Genomic DNA, 16,753 nt, shown 5'->3' with positions numbered 1-16,753 from the left:
ATCTTAATAATTACTCTGTTGTGCAAGAGTGGTTCTGCTAGGCCTTAACTTTAGATTTACTATGAGCTAAACCTTGTTATTAGCGCCTGCATTTTATAAGCAATCCAACATAATTCAACATGGCATAAGAATCATGACCATTACTGCGTTCCCAACTCTCCCACCTTTTATTAAAAGCTACGTTTTAGCACACATACATATTTAACAAGAAATATCCTCAGTAAACCTAAAAATATGCCCCTAATGAATTATGGATGAACTCCATGGGAGCCATGTAAGTGAAGGGAGGTTTTCTGGAGCCATCCTCGCAGGCCGCAGCCACAGCCCAGGGCTCACGAGCAGGTCTAACGGGCACCAGGTGTGGGCTGAGCTGCTGGCAACTTCACCGCCCACATAAAGTCTTTTATACATAAGTATAAACACGTGTTTTTAAACATATATAATGTACAAAACCAGTAAATGGGCTCGGCGTTCAGGCTAGTTATTTGCCTCCTCAGGAGCAAAGGCAACCTGCTAGAATCCCCTCACCAGGAACCGGCAGAGAAGCCAGCCCCCAGGCACCCACCTTCACCTCCCCACACACTCCCGGCCCTCCCCAGGCTCCGCACCAGCCAGCCCGCGGCCGCCTCAGCCCTCGCCTCCCCGGCCGGGGCCGCCTCAGCCCCGCAGCGCCATCCCGGCCCCGGCCCACTCCCAGGGGCTGCTCCTCCCTCTCCGCGGGCCCGCGAGGGGCATGACGGAGCGACGGCATATTTCGACAGCCATCTCGCTGGTCTCCTGCCCCAGCCATCTCCCTGCCCTTTCCCCCGGGCTCCCCTCTCCATCTTCTCTGCCTCACGCCGACCGACCGCCTCCCTTGGCCCCGCAGCGCCGCTGCTGGAGGCTGGAAGGGCGCGCGGCGCCGCCGGAGGCGGGAACTCGAGCGGGCGGCCCCGCCTGGCCCGGAATGCCCCGTCCTCTGCCAGTGGCAGCCTCCCTCTGGGTAATTAAAAGGTGATTGGGGGGTGTCCCTAATTTTTACACTAAACCCGCAAAATGCTGTTACTCCGCGTGCTACTTCTTTTAGGTCCTGCGTGACTCGGTGCAGCTCCTGGTGCTACTGCGTGGTGACGTGCAGTGCAAGAGCTCTGCCAGGGGGAGTGAGGTGGAGACTACAAAAAATAAAATCAATATCTTTTGCAGGATTTCATGAAGTATTTTCCACATTGGGGCAAGGTTTGTCTCTCAAAGAGCAGGCAGCTGTGTGGATGCACTGTGAAAGTAAAAAAGAAAACATGGCTCCAAATTTCTTGTTACTTTTTCGGTTCAGGAGTATGTAAAGCATTTTGCTAATCACAGGGTGGGGCTGTAGGGTGGCTTGTATGTCCGGGACCTAAAAAAAGGAAGGATGATTGCGGTGGCAGTGTGAGTAAAGAAGATTTGTTAACTAAATTAGACTACAGTGCAATGCTTTTTGTTTTCAGAAAATACTAGACATTTATATGCTGATATTTGCCTGTGATGGCTTAAACTTGTGTCTTGGTGTGGTGGGTTGACCCTGGCTGGATGCCAGGTGCCCACTAAAGCCGCTCTATCACTCCTCTCCTCAGCTAGGCAGGGGAGAGAAAATATAACGAAAGGCTCGTGAGTCGAGATAAGGACAGGGAGATGCCTCAGCAGTTACCATCACTGGCAAAACAGACTCAACTTGGGGAAAACTAATTACACATTCAGAGTAGGGTAATGAGAATTAAAACCCAAATCTTAAAACACCTTCCCACACTCCTCCCTTCTTTCTGGGTTTAACTTCACTCCCGGTTTCTCTACCTTCTCCCTCTGAATGGCACACACACACAGGGGAACGGGAACAGGGGTTGTTGTCAGTTCATCACATGTTGTTTCTGCAGCTCCTTCCTCCTCAGGGGGAGGACTCCTCACATGCTCCAGTGTAGGGTCCCTCCCACAGGAGACAGTCGTCCATGAACTTCTCCAACATGAGTCCTTCCCATGGGGTGCAGTCCTTCAGGAACAGACTGCTCCAGCAGGGGTCCCCCACAGGGTTGCAAGTCCTGCCAGCAAACCTGCTCCAGCATGGGCTCCTCTCTCCACAGGTCCTGCCAAAGAACCTGCTCCAGCACAGGCTTCCCACGGGTCACAGCCTCCTTCAGGCATCTGCCTGCTCTAGTGTAGGGTCCTCCGTGGGTTGCAGGTGGATATCTGCTCTTCTGTTAATCTCCATGGGCTGCAGGGGACAGCCTGCCTCGCCATGGTATCTCTGCTCGGGGGCCTGGAACACATCCTCCCCCTCCTTCTTCACTGACCTTGGTGTCTACAGAGTTGTTTCTCTCACATATTCTCACTCCTCTCTTCAGATGCAGTTCTGCAGGGTTTCCCCCCCCCACTATCTTCTTAAATATGTTATCCCAGAGGTGCTACCACTGTTGCTGATGGTCTCGGCCTTGGCCTGCAGTAGGTCCATCTTGGAGCCGGATGGCATTGGCTCTATCAGACATGGGGGAAGCTTCTAGCAGCTTCTCACAGAAGCCATCCCTGTAGTCCCCCCTGCTACCAAAATGTTGCCATACAAACACAATACACTTGGATAACATTTTAAGTTTTGCAGGATGTGGCCTAGACAGAGCATATGTAGTTAGCAGCAGATTAGCTCTGTTGTTTACTCAGTAGCTAGGAAATGTGTGTAAGCTGCTTGCAAACTGGCAATCCAGGCATTTTTTCAGATATTTCAAGTTACTGGAATGGTTCCATTCTGTTCTGTTGGAGCTTCTTTGTTTTTCAGATTTTGCAATACGATAGTAATTAGCTTTTCTTTATATTCAATTTGGTTTATGAGTAGTAGAAATAGGGAGCTGTCTGTACAATTTTACAAATATTTTTCTTCCATTATAACAGCTGAAGTGCTGACAACCGTGTATGCTAGGAAGGCAGCCTGAGAGTTTGGATTGCAAACAGGTTTTAAATAAGTGTTGTATTATTATCAATCTTGATTTATATAGGAAATTTATTTTAAAGTATATATAAAACCTGATCAATTATTTTTGTAGGATATTTTCCCCAATGAGATTTAAAGACCTGTATAATCCAATTTGGCCATGCATAGAAACTATACTTGTATAGGGAATAATTCCCACTAAATCCCTATGACTAGTCTAGTAAATTGATTTTTACTTTTTAATTAGGCTTTTTAGAAAAGAAAATACACTGTAATTGAAATAAGGGTATGAATACCTTGTGCAAGAAAAAAAAGATAGGTTGGAGGCTCTTTGTTTTATGACTCAATTGCAGGTTTTGGCTGTTGAGTCATTATTTAACCTTGAACTATCATTTACTACCTATGTCTCAATTAGACAATCTATAAATTGTGCATAATTTTTTTTTTTTTTACCTCAGAGAGATATTGTAAAGTTTATAAATAGAAGTCTTTCACATCCACATCCTGGCTTAAAATGATATAGATTCTGTTATCCTGTAAAATTCTACTCATAATTCAGTATGACATTCTTAGGAATAAAAAAACATATAGGTAAGAACAGTAATAAAGTTATAGTATACAGTAAAAGTAAATTCACATCACACGTGAAATCACACAATTTCCTTATATTTTGTGAGACTTCACCCCAAAATGTACCACTGCAAGTGAAACTTTCAGAATTATCAGATGTTTACTTCTCCATTATCAAACAATATAACAGAAGTATCTTTTTGGATTGTTCCACGTTAGGTGGTGAAATTGGATTGGAGATCCAATCTTTTGAAGACTGGCAGCATGAAAGAGATGGAGAGCGCAGTTTTAAGATGGATGATCTGCTTTGACTCCAGGGTGTCTGATCTTTTTCTTGCTAGAAAAAAGTTTTGAAAAACTCTTCTGATTATTCCTCATTACATCAAATAATTTTTTTACAGTATTCTCTTACTAACTAACTAAATAAAAAATCCATTTATTTAGTCTGTCTGAAGTGTTGGGTTGTTTTTTTTTTCCTTATGCAGTGGTAGATCTACTTAACATTCTCAAGGACTCATAGAATAATTTATGTTGGAAGGGATGAGAAAAAAAACCGTATGCAGTTCCTGTACTTTCCCTCTAAAGTTGCATATAATTAAACGTGATAGCAAAAGAAATCTAACGCAGCACTGCTGCCATAAGACACTAGTCCACACTGATATTTGACAGGAAAATACGTGCAGCAATACTGCTTGATCTATAATTCAAGAGCTAACAACCATTCCTCTCAAACCAGATTCGGAGGGTGTTTGGTGACTAAGTACCAGTATCTTTCTCCTCAGCTTCAAGTAACAGATTAAGGCCTGTTTGAGGAAAGTAAGAGTTAATCTGTGTGAATGAGAAGTGAGGCTAGGCTCTTACATACAGATCACCATACATTTTTATAATTATATATCGTTCCTTGAAGTTTGCAAGTGAAAATCACCTCCTGGGGTTTTTTTTGGTGGGTTTGCTGGTTTTGGTTTGGGGTTTTTTTTTGCCTTGGCTCTATTCTGTATAAAGACCAGCTGGGATGCCTGAGGGAAGAAAATCTAATTTGGAGCAGAAGGATTTACAGGTTGCAGCTATATCAAAGGTTTCAGCATCACCACCAAAGAGGGACTGCGTAAGTACAAAAATGCTATCTTATACAGAGGAAAAATACTCAGGTTTGGAACATATTGACTAAATAGTTCAAGAGGAAAAGATAAACGCATGAAAATAAAACTTGGTTAACATAAATAGTAACAGAAATATAGGCTATTTTGATTATACAAGAAAAATTAAGGAAGTGCTGAAAGAGTCAAGGGTACCCTAAACAACAACAAAACACCCTATTAAGCTTCAAAATAAGTTACCACTCTAGCTAACTGTCTCCAGAAGAAGTTTACTCCACTGCTGTAAGGACACTTTCTTAGAATTAATTTTGTGGTTAGTTAATTTCGTATGAGATTGTTACATGGATAATTACTGCATCAAGACAGTAGAGTCCCGTGAAAAGTAATGAAGGTTTTGTGAACATCTTTGGAAATTAGCCAAGATGGGAAGAGGAGGCTGAAGTTATTCCTAGAAAAGGGGAGTGAAGAGCCCAGATAGCACAACAGGCAGCTTAGAGAAACTGTTAACTGCCAGGGCCTCGATAAGAACACTTTTCTGCTAGAGTAGGAGCTCTACGGTATGTTAAAGGGCCAGAGTAACAAAGATAAATTACTGTTTCTGAGGTTTTCAATGTGTGATGAAGAGTGAGGATCTTCTAATGTTACTTCCATCACTATTTATCTCCTCATTTTTAAATCAAAATCTGAATTAGTTTTAAATAGCACACATATAGAGATGCTATTTCCATGGATGCTTCCATACCAACTTGGACCTGTTTCCTGACACACTGAGCAACGTGGAGCCCTTCTCTGTGCATACAACTGAATGTGGTTTGTCCCACTGTGCCCAGTCTGCAGTCATTTTGGTTATTCTTTTTGCACAGTCATTTCATGTTCAGAATCTCTTGGAATTCCTTTAAGTTGTGATTCAGTCTACCCTTTTGTACTTCAGGTTAAAGTCTGACACCAAAGTACAGAACTAGGGGTGTTTTTTTTGCTTTTGCAAAAAAGCATGTAACTCAAAACCTGTTGGAAACCTTTGAATAATGAGTTAAACGTAACCGGAAAATTCAAGTTAAATTCATCCAGCAGATATATTTCAGGCAAAACTGTAGGGCTTTATCTTTTCCCCATTTCCTGTTAGCATTTAAATGTAGACAGCTACTTTCTTAAATCCAGCTGTTTGTTTTCAAATGCATTAACCCTGTTCTGATTGTTCCACGTCCATATGTAGCATTACTAGTTTCAGGAGGTGTTTGGCTGGCATTTAGCAGCAGGGAATAGTTATTGTTTTCTCAGTGTGTGACAAGCCTCTGGGACACCGCTCAGCCGCTGCCAGGCCCCGGCCAGAGGAGCGGGCCCCATAACTGGCATTGTTTCCGAGCAGGCAGGCTCCCATGTCCCCTGCCCGAGCAGCCAGCCATCCATCCATCCATCCATCCATCCATCCATCCATCCATCCATCCATCCATCCATCCATCCATCCACACACGCTCCTTCCCTCGAGGCTCCGGAGCACTCAACGACTCTTCCCGTTGTTTCCTGGCTTCCCCTCAGTGCAGAGGCAGAGCAGGCGGCCACTGCTCCCTCCCCTGCTCCTGCTGTGCCCTGGCCCTGTCAACAACGACGAGGGCGACCCATGGGGCCAACTTCCAAGTCCGCCAGCGTCTCCCGTTACGGTGTCAGTCGCTGGCCCCGGCCGAGTTCTCCCTGCCCGCAGGGCCCGCGGCCTGACCGTCGGGGCTGAGGTGAGGTGAGGTGAGGTGAGCCTCGGGCTCAGGGCAGCTGTATGCGGCTCAGGGGCGAGAGGGGCGATCTGGCGGCGGGGCGGCGGCCGCCTGCCTGGCCCTGCGAGGCAGCCGGCTGAGGGGAGGAGGATGGGAGGGAGGAAGGGGGAATCGCGCAGCGGGAAGCGGCCGAGCCCCAGGAGGAGGGGGCGCCCCGGCCTCTTCCCCCCGTCTCGCCCGCCCCCGCCTCGCGCTGCCGCGCTCCCCCGTCGGGATTGGTCGGCGCGGGCCCCGGAAGGCCAAGGCGTCACTTCCGCGGGGTCCGCCATCTTGTCAGCAGTTGGCGGAGGCAGCGCCCGGCCGCGGTAGCCCGCGCTCTGGTGTGGCGCGGCCGCTCCTCCGCCTCGCAGGCCGCGGGCCGCCGCCCCGCTCCGGGCCCTCCGCCGCCATGGCCAACAACAGCCCCGCCGTCGGCGCCGGGAACTGCCAGGGGCAGCAGGCGGCCCAGCACCAGCCTGGCGCCGTCCCGCCGGCCCAACAGCAGCTGCAGAGCGGAGCCCCCAAGCCGGCGGCCTCCGGCAAGCAGGGCAACGTGCTGCCGCTGTGGGGGAACGAGAAGACCATGAACCTGAACCCGATGATCCTCACCAACATCCTCTCGTCGCCCTACTTCAAGGTGCAGCTCTACGAGCTCAAGACTTACCACGAAGTGGTGGACGAGATCTACTTCAAGGTGAGCCGGTGGGCCGCGCCGCGGGGGCTGAGCTGGCGCCGGTCCCGAGCCTGCCTGTGGCGGGAGTATTGGAAGGGGGAAGGCTTTGATTGCGGCCTGCGGGTTCCCTCTCTTGCCTTCCTGCCCCTTATCTTGTGGTAAGAGATGGGAGCACGTATCTTTTTTTTTTTTTTTTTTTAATCGCTTAGTTGGGGGAATCCAAGGTGCTGCCTTCTTTCTTTTGTAAAAGAATTGCGTTTCGCGTCGGATTAGAAATTACGGAGTTGCGAGTTAGTTTCGGAGAGGGCAGCATGAGCCAGGGCAGTGGGGATGAAATGGCCGTCTGAGGACTGCGCTCTCGGTCGGAGAGAGCGGGGAGGGGACCCGAGCTGCATGCCACTTCTAGAGACGAGCACTCCCCGCAGCCTAGGAGCTGCCGACACGCCGTGTAACTGCGCAAAAGGTATGGTGGTGGCTGTAGGTGGTTTCAACAGGAGCTTGCATGTGGCCTTCTTCCTCAGTTAGCGGTTAGGACATCCCCCTCCACACCCAGCCAAAAAACTAGTTCATTTTAGTGCTTCTCTTGGCGTTAGGTTGGATGTGCTGGGGAGATAACCGAATTGTATCAGTGCGCCCATGTCTCGGTTCTTGTTTTGTTAGCAGGATTGAATCAGTTTTGCAGCGAGGCTTCCATCAAGCCAGTCTCCCAGGTAGAGGTATGCATAATTAATGCTCATCAACACAGCCACATTCTTTGTTCTGATGATGAGAGCAAAACTTAGATAACTCAGGCTGCTGTCCTTAGTCAGCTGTACTTTGGTGGTTATTAAGATATTTTTCTCGGGTGAATTGATTCCACTTGATAATGTTACTGTGTCGGTTAGTGGGTTTCAATATACTTTGAAATATTAAAAAAAACAGGTAGCCTTTTTGTCTCATTTAACCAGGGCAAGTCAAGTTACTTAAGGCACTATAATTGTTAAAAATGGCTCCATGGAAGTATTTTGAGATTTTTAACATTGTTTGCAGTTACTTATGAAGACAGTGCTGCTATTTTTCCTCTTAATGACAGCACTTCTCTGCTTGTGCTCTGTCAATTGGAGCAGACTACTTAATTCTCCTAATACTTAGAGTAACATAGATTGTTGATAAAGCTTCTCTTCAGTGAATTTACCACTTGCTGCATATGAGATTGAAATAATTCATTCTGACTATCAGAATGGAAAGCAGCAAAGTTTATTTTTGCAAATGATGGCAAGAGCTGAAAAATTTATAAAAGAAACATATTTTCAGAAAACTTGAGAGCTTTCTGTATTTTACATGGACCCTTTCAGATGTAGTAAAAAATATTTAATGTGATTAATCTTCTTAGTATTCGTAGACCTCAGCTGCAGTGTCTTAGTGTTTCATTCCACAAGTGGCTTAATCTTAAATCAGGGAAGAATTTTGACATACCATTAAATATCTGCATATTAATCCAATGGAAAAAAAGTTTCTTTACTGCACTTGACAGTTATTCTGACTCAAAACTGCATGCCAAATAAAGAGAAAACTCAGACCCTTACTTACTCATGAGTAATAGATGTGAAGAAGAAGATAACCTGATGGTTAAGGTACTTCATTGATATTCAGAAGATTTTAATTCTACTAATGTTTAAGATTACTGAAAAATTACTGGCTTTTTTTTTTTTTTTTAAATTAGTGCAATATCCATCATGGCAGGTATATTTTCAAGTGTATTTGTCTTTGGGAACCAAAATAAGTGGCTCATGTAAAAAATTTAAGAATGCTGGGTGCTGGATTCTCAGGAAAGATGACGCTAAGTTACACAGGCAGCTAGTGATAGGGACCATCTTTGAAGGTATGGATTCTGTCTAGGTATTTGAATTAATTCACTTGTAGTTCTGGTCTCCTGTTTGAGTTCTGTATCTGCGAAGTGGATGACTTCCTCTTTCTTTATCCCTCATCTTGGCACCATGTGAGTGTCCTCAACTTCATTTAATCTGTATACTTCCAACAAGTTAAGCACATGCATCAGTCTTTGTAGGATCAAAACTTTAAATACTCTTTTCTGAAATTATTATTTTCAGGGCTTTGGGGTTTTGTATTGGTATCTGTCAAAGCCAGCATGTTTATATTGATTGTGGCCAGTAAATGTAACAGTGATTAAAAAAAAAAATGGAAGACTACCATTGTGATAGTGTCATACTCGATTCTTTAACTAAAAAATACTTTTCATTTCCTGTGACAGGCAAAACCATAAATAATTAGAAGGGTGTGCAGTATTATTTACGTAGTATTGTGAAGTTTTCCTATGATGCTAATAATACAGGAAGTCATAGTGAATTTTGATGTCTATGGTATTGGCATTTCTCATGTTTCCTATTTGGGTAGGACTGCAACTGTAAAAAAACCAACCAAACAGAAAAAAACAACCCTACAAAACAATCAGACAAAAACCCCAAAAACTTCCAGTTCAGCAGCTTCAGCTGTTAGTGTATCTCTGATTTCATGTGGCTGTGTACATAATTAGTTTTGTTTCACGTATTGTTAAAGAATTCTAATTTGTGAACTACAGTACAACTTGTCCACAAACTCTTATCCCCAATCCAGTGTAACACCATTGTGTCTTTTTTGTCTTGCTTTTACTTATTTTTTTATGTTGATGTGTTTAGGAAATATAGTTGTTTATTGAGCCAGATATTACTTCTCTGAATTTCACAATTTCAAATGTAGCTTAGGCACTTTTATGGTTCTTAACTTGTTTATCGTCAAATTTAAGGAGTGGTGTTGGTTAACTATGTTTGTGCGCCCATCTCAAAAGATTTGAATTAGGCAAGCTTTACTGGTTAGTACTTGAGAACCATTTTATCCAAGAACATCACTGCAGCCTACAGGAAAAAACACTGGCTTTTTAGATTAAGATACTACGCTTCATAGACATTTTCCTTTTGTCCTAATTGTTGTAGGTGATACTCAAATATCTAGCTAAGCTCACTGCATAAATTAAATTTATGAATATGAGACTGTAGGTTTTGACTTCTGTAACTGTCATCAGCAGGTATCACTAAACTTGTTAAGAGACAGTTTAAATAAAGGTAATTGTTTAGTCACCATAGAAAATAGTAATGATAGGTTTAATCATAAAGTATTTGAAAGTACATGGAGTATGGAATGGATGCTTGCTTTGGTGGTGGTTTTTTTGTTTGATTTTTTTAAACCTCATCCACAATTTTGGTTCTAATTTCTTAATGTGGTGATTAAAAAAGCCGAATGCTTTGCTTTAATGACAAAGCAGATTTGATCTTGAATTTGGTAGAAGACAAGCAATGAAAGATTGATTTAGGATATCCATTGTTTAAATTAGGTTTGTATAGGCAGCTAAACATTATGGAGGTTCTAAATGTCATTCTCTTTCTTTCTTTCTTTCTTTCTTCCCCCCAACTCTACCCTTTTAGGTTACACACGTTGAACCATGGGAAAAGGGGAGCAGAAAAACAGCAGGCCAGACAGGGATGTGTGGAGGGGTAAGTAGAAGTACGTGCTGCCTTAAATTTTTCTGCCTGGTAAATAAATTCCCCAAGCATAGCTAAAACTTGCTGGTATGTTGTCTCAGTCCCTAGATGTAAAGGTATTTATTACAAAGGGTTAATATATTCCCCTTGCTTTCAGAGCTGGGGATGCAAGTAGTGTTAACTTTTCCCACATAGCTCTGTTTGTAGATGTAGAGTTTATCCTGTGTTACTTAGTTCTCATATTCTTTTGTAGATTTGGGATAATATCTTTGTAAAGAGTTCCTGCGTTGACACCTAACTTTTTTTCTTTTGAAAGGTGCGTGGTGTTGGAACTGGAGGAATCGTGTCTACTGCCTTTTGTCTGCTCTACAAATTATTTACACTGAAACTCACTCGTAAGCAAGTGATGGGCCTTATAACTCATACAGACTCTCCATATATTAGGGCTCTTGGATTTATGTATATTAGGTAAGTATCAATATAATCAACTAATGACTAATGAATTATGCAGAAAGCTGTATTAAAATTCTATATTCTTTTTGTACTTAAAGGTACACACAACCACCTACAGATCTATGGGACTGGTTTGAATCCTTTCTTGATGATGAAGAGGTATGTCGGCGAGGGTAATAATTTGTTTTCTTTTGTTTCTTTTCATGTTACTACTTTAGGTTTAAACACTGTTTGATAAGGTTTTCTGTAGTTTAGATGTTGCAATGTTATGTTCTTTTAATTTTGTTGATTAGTGCTGGAAATGCATCTGAGCTGGGACCCGGGTAATTTTTCTTAGATTTCAAAGATTTAACAGAATTTTCCATTGGTTAGGATGTTACTGTGTCAAATACTACAAAGCCATGTGAAACAGGTTTATTAAATCAGAATATAGACAGCGGGCTGTGTGAGTGCAGCTTCTGTGTGGTCTTTAGAAAAATAATTATTTTTAAACAAGGTATAGTAAGTCCTGAGAGAGTTAAATTTGTATTTTGCGTTTATTACTGGGACAGGGGGAATTGGTGCTTACATAGAAGAGTGGGGAGTATATAGCAGAAACCAACGTTCACCTTGAAAAATAGAACCAAAAATCTCTATGGTTCTTATTCATGTCCTGGAACAACTAAACCCAGGATTTCTTCAGAGGAGAAACAGCCAGCCTAATTACTGCATAAGGTGGCATTGTTTCTAGTAACCTTAAAGTCTTTGCTAACGGGGCAAAAAAAGAAACACAAGTTGCTAACAGAAGTTGTTCAGTAAAGAGGTTGCCTTATTATGCAGTCAAGACAGAATACCTTTGTTACCATAGTCCTGATTTACTGTCTGGAGAAAGGGAGTAGGAGCTGGAGGGTGAGGTTTCTGGGTCTATGAAGTTGCATACATGGTCTGCTACATGCTGTTGCAATTTGTATTTATTGAGCAGGTCTTAAATTACATCCTAGATTTAAGATTGGAACAGGAAGGATCACTTGCGCTCTTCAGTGTGATAGTAGGCATCTACTTCAAGAAATTTCCAATGTTGTGGTTGCAAATGATGTCCGAATATTTGTATTAAAAATAGTGTTAATTATACCTGTATCTGACTGCAATGCAGTGTATTTATTTTAAACAGCTTCTTTCATGCTAAATATCAAAAACACTGTGCAAAGGAATCAGCTGTTTTTTCAGGTAAACCTGTGTTACTGTACATTTGTAACAAAAATCAAATTTAAATCCTGATTGCATTGCTGTGATATCCTCCTTCTCCCCCAGGTGGTGCTAAGTTAATATGAACGCCTCTCTGCAATGTTGCATTGTAGCTTAAGAGGAGGATTGGGGTGGCTTTGTTTTCAGGGTCCCATAAACAACTTGCTTCCGAGGACAATAAAACGATCACAAATGCGATTCGTTGTGCAGGTCTTAACTGGTTCATTATTCAAAGCACCTTTTTTAGTTAATACACTTCAGTTTCTTGCAGATAGTGGTTATCAGCATCTGTTTGTTTATTGTTGTTTAAAATCTCCCAATGTATTTTTGGAATTAGTGTTTCTTTCTTTCCCAGCTGCTTTCAGTAGCTTTGTGTTCTGTAGGAAAAAGTTCTTGGGGCTTCTTGTCTTAAGTTTCTTGCCAGTCCTGGGCAAGCTTAATAGGGTGAAGCAAATTTATATATATGGAATTATTTAAACCTACAGGATTTTTTTTTTTTTCTCCAGTTCTTAAATATGTGGAAGCAGTTCATCTTTTGTCATGCTGCTGTGAAAATCTTTCCAGGATACAGAGTTACTTTTCAAAATGCTTCTTATGTTTATTTTGTTTAACTGTACGTACTCTCCAGGTGCTACGTTTAACTCCTTTTTTTCTTCTTTAGATCTCTGCAGCGATTATATTTGGAAAAACTGTATATCTGAACACTTAAATGTGTGTGAGTGCAAGCAGTTTTACATTTAGATTTTCTCTTCCTGTTTAGATAACAAATCTCACTTTCCTTGTGTGCTTGCACTATAGGTTTGGGACTGACAATAGCTGACTAACATGTCCTGAGCTGTGAGAGGGCATAGCAAGAAGGCCTTCATGCGGTAATGACCCTTTTCAGAGACAATGGTCATCATGGATTATGCGTTTCCAATTATTTGTTCATTTATTTATTTTTTTACATATTTCTAAATTAGAAACCTCACTGCTTCATGGCAGTTGGTTTGCTATTGCTTCCAATTCTGTTAGGATGCCATTTTGTACTAGAGGTTTTTCTATGATCATTTTTAGATAGGCGATGATGTAGTTCTTAAATGATTCAGGCCACAGGGTTGGGTATGATGGTACACAGTTGTACATCCACAAAACGGACTATTAAATGTAGTTTGAGAGGACTTCTCAACTTAGTGGCATTTAAATAAAGTACAAGATCATACCATATAACCAGACTGTGTAAGGGGATTTCACGTTAATCTCTTCATCGACAGTCCCTTACCATCCAGATGGCTGCAGGATTAGTATGTGCCTGCATGCATATATATTAAGTCCCATTCCCTGTCTGTAACATACTGCCAAATCCAGAGGGTGCAGAGTTTGAATTTTTCTAAGGAAATGTATTAGAATATGAGACAAGTAAACTTTCATAATCATGAGACTTCAAGAGGGCAGTAATGTAGCAGCATTTTTTTTTTTTTTTTTAAATCGGTAAAGAATATTTTTGACCATCAGGATATTTTTTGCTTGTATTTTGTAGGACCTGGATGTGAAGGCAGGCGGGGGTTGTGTTATGACCATCGGGGAGATGCTTCGTTCCTTCCTCACTAAGCTTGAATGGTTTTCCACATTGTTTCCAAGAATTCCTGTGCCAGTCCAGAAAGCCATTGACCAGCAAATTAAAAGCAGACCTAGAAAAATCAAGAAAGATGGCAAGGAGGGAATGGAAGAAATAGACCGTCATGCAGAACGTAGACGTTCAAGGTCATATACACGTTATTTTGAAAATTAATGTTAAAAGTTCAATATTGAGACGCTTATTACCAGAAACATGTTGTCTTTTCACTGGGATAGGTTTTAAGGCAAAAGGCAAAACAGTTTGTGGATGCTAATGGATTAAAATAGTAAGATGATAATTGGTATTTAAGATTAAATATAGACTGTGTACAAAAAGTATAAATTGAAAGTAAAGAGGGTCCCTTAATTTTAAAAGGCTCTGTTTCATATTGAATATCTTTTATTTTAAAAGGTCTCCAAGGCGATCCATCAGTCCCAGGAGGTCTCCCAGAAGATCCAGAAGCAGAAGTCATCATCGGGAAGGCCACGGATCATCTAGTTTTGATAGAGAACTAGAAAGAGAAAGAGAACGGCAGAGATTAGAACGTGAAGCTAAGGAGAGAGAAAAAGAGAGGCGGAGATCTCGAAGTACTGATCGCACAGTAGAACGGAGGCGAAGCAGAAGCAGGGACAGATACAGAAGCCGTAGTCGAAGTCGTGACAGGAAAGCAGATAGAAGAGACAGGGATAGAGAGCGAGAGAAAGAAAATGAACGGAGCCGGAAAAAAGAGAGAGATTATGATAAGGAAAGAGGCAGTGAGAGGGAAAAAGATAGATCTAGAGAAAGATCAAAAGAAAGGAAAAGTAAGGGTGATACAGAAGAGAGAAGACACAAGGACGATAAGGATGACAAGAAACACCGGGATGACAAGAGGGATTCCAAAAAAGAGAGAAAACACAGCAGAAGCCGAAGCCGGGAAAGAAAGCATAGGAGTAGGAGCCGAAGTAAGAACACAGGTAAGCGTAGCAGAAGCAGGAGCAAAGAGAAATCAAGTAAACATAAAAATGAAAGTAAAGAGAAGTCAAATAAACGAAGTAGAAGCAGAAGCAGAGGAAGAACAGATAGTGTTGAGAAGTCCAGAAAACGAGACCAGAGTCCCAGCAAAGAAAAATCTAGAAAGCGTAGCAGAAGCAAAGAACGTTCCCACAAACACGATCACAGTGATAGCAAGGACCATTCGGACAAACACGATCGTCGAAGGAGCCAAAGTACGGAACGAGAGAGCCAAGAAAAGCAACAGAAAAACAAAGACGAGACTGTGTGAACTCTTTCAGAAGTGGATCACATTGAATCCTATAAATGTTTGATTAAATCCTGCTTATTTTTTCTTAAAGTTGAAATTGTGCAGTAGTTGATGAGCACTCTTCTCCAACCTCCCTCTAGGCTGCAGATTGTCATTTCCTCTTTTGGGTAGGGAAGTGCCTTTGTAAACCCATTCAATGCATTGACGGTTTCAAACCATTTGTTTAGTTTAATTCGTAATGCAGAGATGGTTCTTGCATTTTTATTGTTCAGATGTTTCTGAAATGTACAGTCTGTACATATGTCCTGAAAATGTTTTAATTCCTTTGGCATGGTTGCCATGTTGGTTAAATTTGTATGAGGCAATAAACTGCCACTAATTCTACTTTCAGTTTGTAGACGTGGAATTATGGTTTGTATCCTGGAGTTAGCATGGCTGTGCTTTACATAATAGTATGGCTTTTAGGGATGGATCTTGAATGTGTATTATAGCTGAGATATTTATGTGCATACAATGTACATTGAGGGCTGCAGATTTAGAACTAACATTTATGTCCACTGTACCTGCTGGTTTTTTTTCAAAAGCTTAAAATGTATTATGTTGTTGATCACCACTGGTGTTAAATTGAGAGTGGGCTTTCAAGGAGATAGTGGGTTTGATGCAAAGATTTAGATTATGTTGGGGCTTGTTTAGTAATTCTTTAGAAAGGCTACCTCAAGCGGACACTGTAAAGGTTGACGGATGAGTACCGTAGCCATCTATGCATTTTGTTTGTTTGAAAAAAAAATAATCCATGTAAGCTTCCTTTCTTTTTTAAAAAAAAAACACAATTTATTCATTTGTGGTCTTTTAATGTTTTTAATCAGCAGCTGCACTGTCATTTGTGATAATACTGGGCTAATAAAGGCATTTAAGATGGGAAGAGGGAGGTAGGAAGAAGAAAGTTATTACAAAGGATTTCAGTTTCAAGCTTCCAAAGCACTTTTATAAATGTAAACATTTAAAATAAGAATTACCTGATAGTGTCCTTTTTTAAGTCATATTTTCTACAAATAGTAAGGATTGCAGTTTGTGCTGAACATTTCACCTGGCAGATTTTTTTTTTAAACAGGTTGTTAGAAGCAAAAACCAAAATGCATTATAGAAAAAATTCATATCATTAAAGTCCAAATCTATTTGATAGATTATTCTGATGACTTGTATCCGAAGTGAGGAGAACCATCTGGAATAAACTCTCAATTAATTCCTTTGTATTGGGTGTCAGCTTTTCCCTGCATGTTCATTGCCAGTTGAAGAGTGTCTGGGTTCCTCCACGTTCCATTTTCAGGCTAAGTGACGCTTTGTATGAATAAGGGATTTTATGTAGTAAGTACCTTTATAAGGAAGATGTAGCCAACAAGGAAATGCAGCAGCCCAAAAATAGGAAGAACATCAACTGTGACTTATACATGAGCATGAAGTGACCTGAAGGTAGAAATAAATTGGTATCTCTGCCTTTTTTGCTCTTGCGTGATGCAGGTCATCTAGGCATGATATTTAAATATTTAAAATACAATTCTTTTAAAACATCCAGGACAAAACACAGTGCTTGAGTTTCTAACAATACCTTTCATTCCGTGGTATTCAAAGAAGTGAAAGTAAGAAACTCAATTTTTCCTTTTTCCCTGCTCTTATTGATTGTTCTCTGAATTGTTAGTCTTTCCTTTG

At 41.6% G+C, this 16,753-nt stretch overlaps 1 protein-coding gene across 3 annotated transcripts; it reads left to right on the top strand.

Annotated features, from left to right (window-relative positions):
• The first annotated feature begins 6,632 nt into the window (after positions 1 to 6,632).
• PRPF38B (pre-mRNA processing factor 38B) lies at positions 6,633 to 16,297 on the top strand. Of its 3 annotated transcripts, none has more exons than XM_054212243.1 (8): positions 6,907 to 7,035; positions 7,224 to 7,477; positions 7,678 to 7,730; positions 10,473 to 10,541; positions 10,846 to 10,997; positions 11,081 to 11,141; positions 13,726 to 13,949; positions 14,215 to 16,297. In XM_054212243.1, the coding sequence occupies exons 2-8, from the start codon at positions 7,345 to 7,347 to the stop codon at positions 15,065 to 15,067; spliced, it is 1,545 nt and encodes a 514-aa protein (XP_054068218.1). In that variant the 5' UTR covers positions 6,907 to 7,035; positions 7,224 to 7,344; the 3' UTR covers positions 15,068 to 16,297. The 3 variants fall into 3 exon arrangements, with proteins under 3 accessions (XP_054068216.1, XP_054068218.1, XP_054068217.1); XM_054212242.1 differs by having other exon boundaries at positions 7,675 to 7,730; XM_054212241.1 differs by lacking the exons at positions 7,224 to 7,477; positions 7,678 to 7,730 and having other exon boundaries at positions 6,633 to 7,035.
• Positions 16,298 to 16,753: the final 456 nt, after the last annotated feature.

The sequence above is a fragment of the Rissa tridactyla genome, chromosome 8 (genome assembly GCF_028500815.1).
Source record: "Rissa tridactyla isolate bRisTri1 chromosome 8, bRisTri1.patW.cur.20221130, whole genome shotgun sequence".
Taxonomy (NCBI): Eukaryota; Metazoa; Chordata; class Aves; order Charadriiformes; family Laridae; genus Rissa; species Rissa tridactyla.
This window is presented reverse-complemented; position numbering and strand designations above follow the sequence as displayed.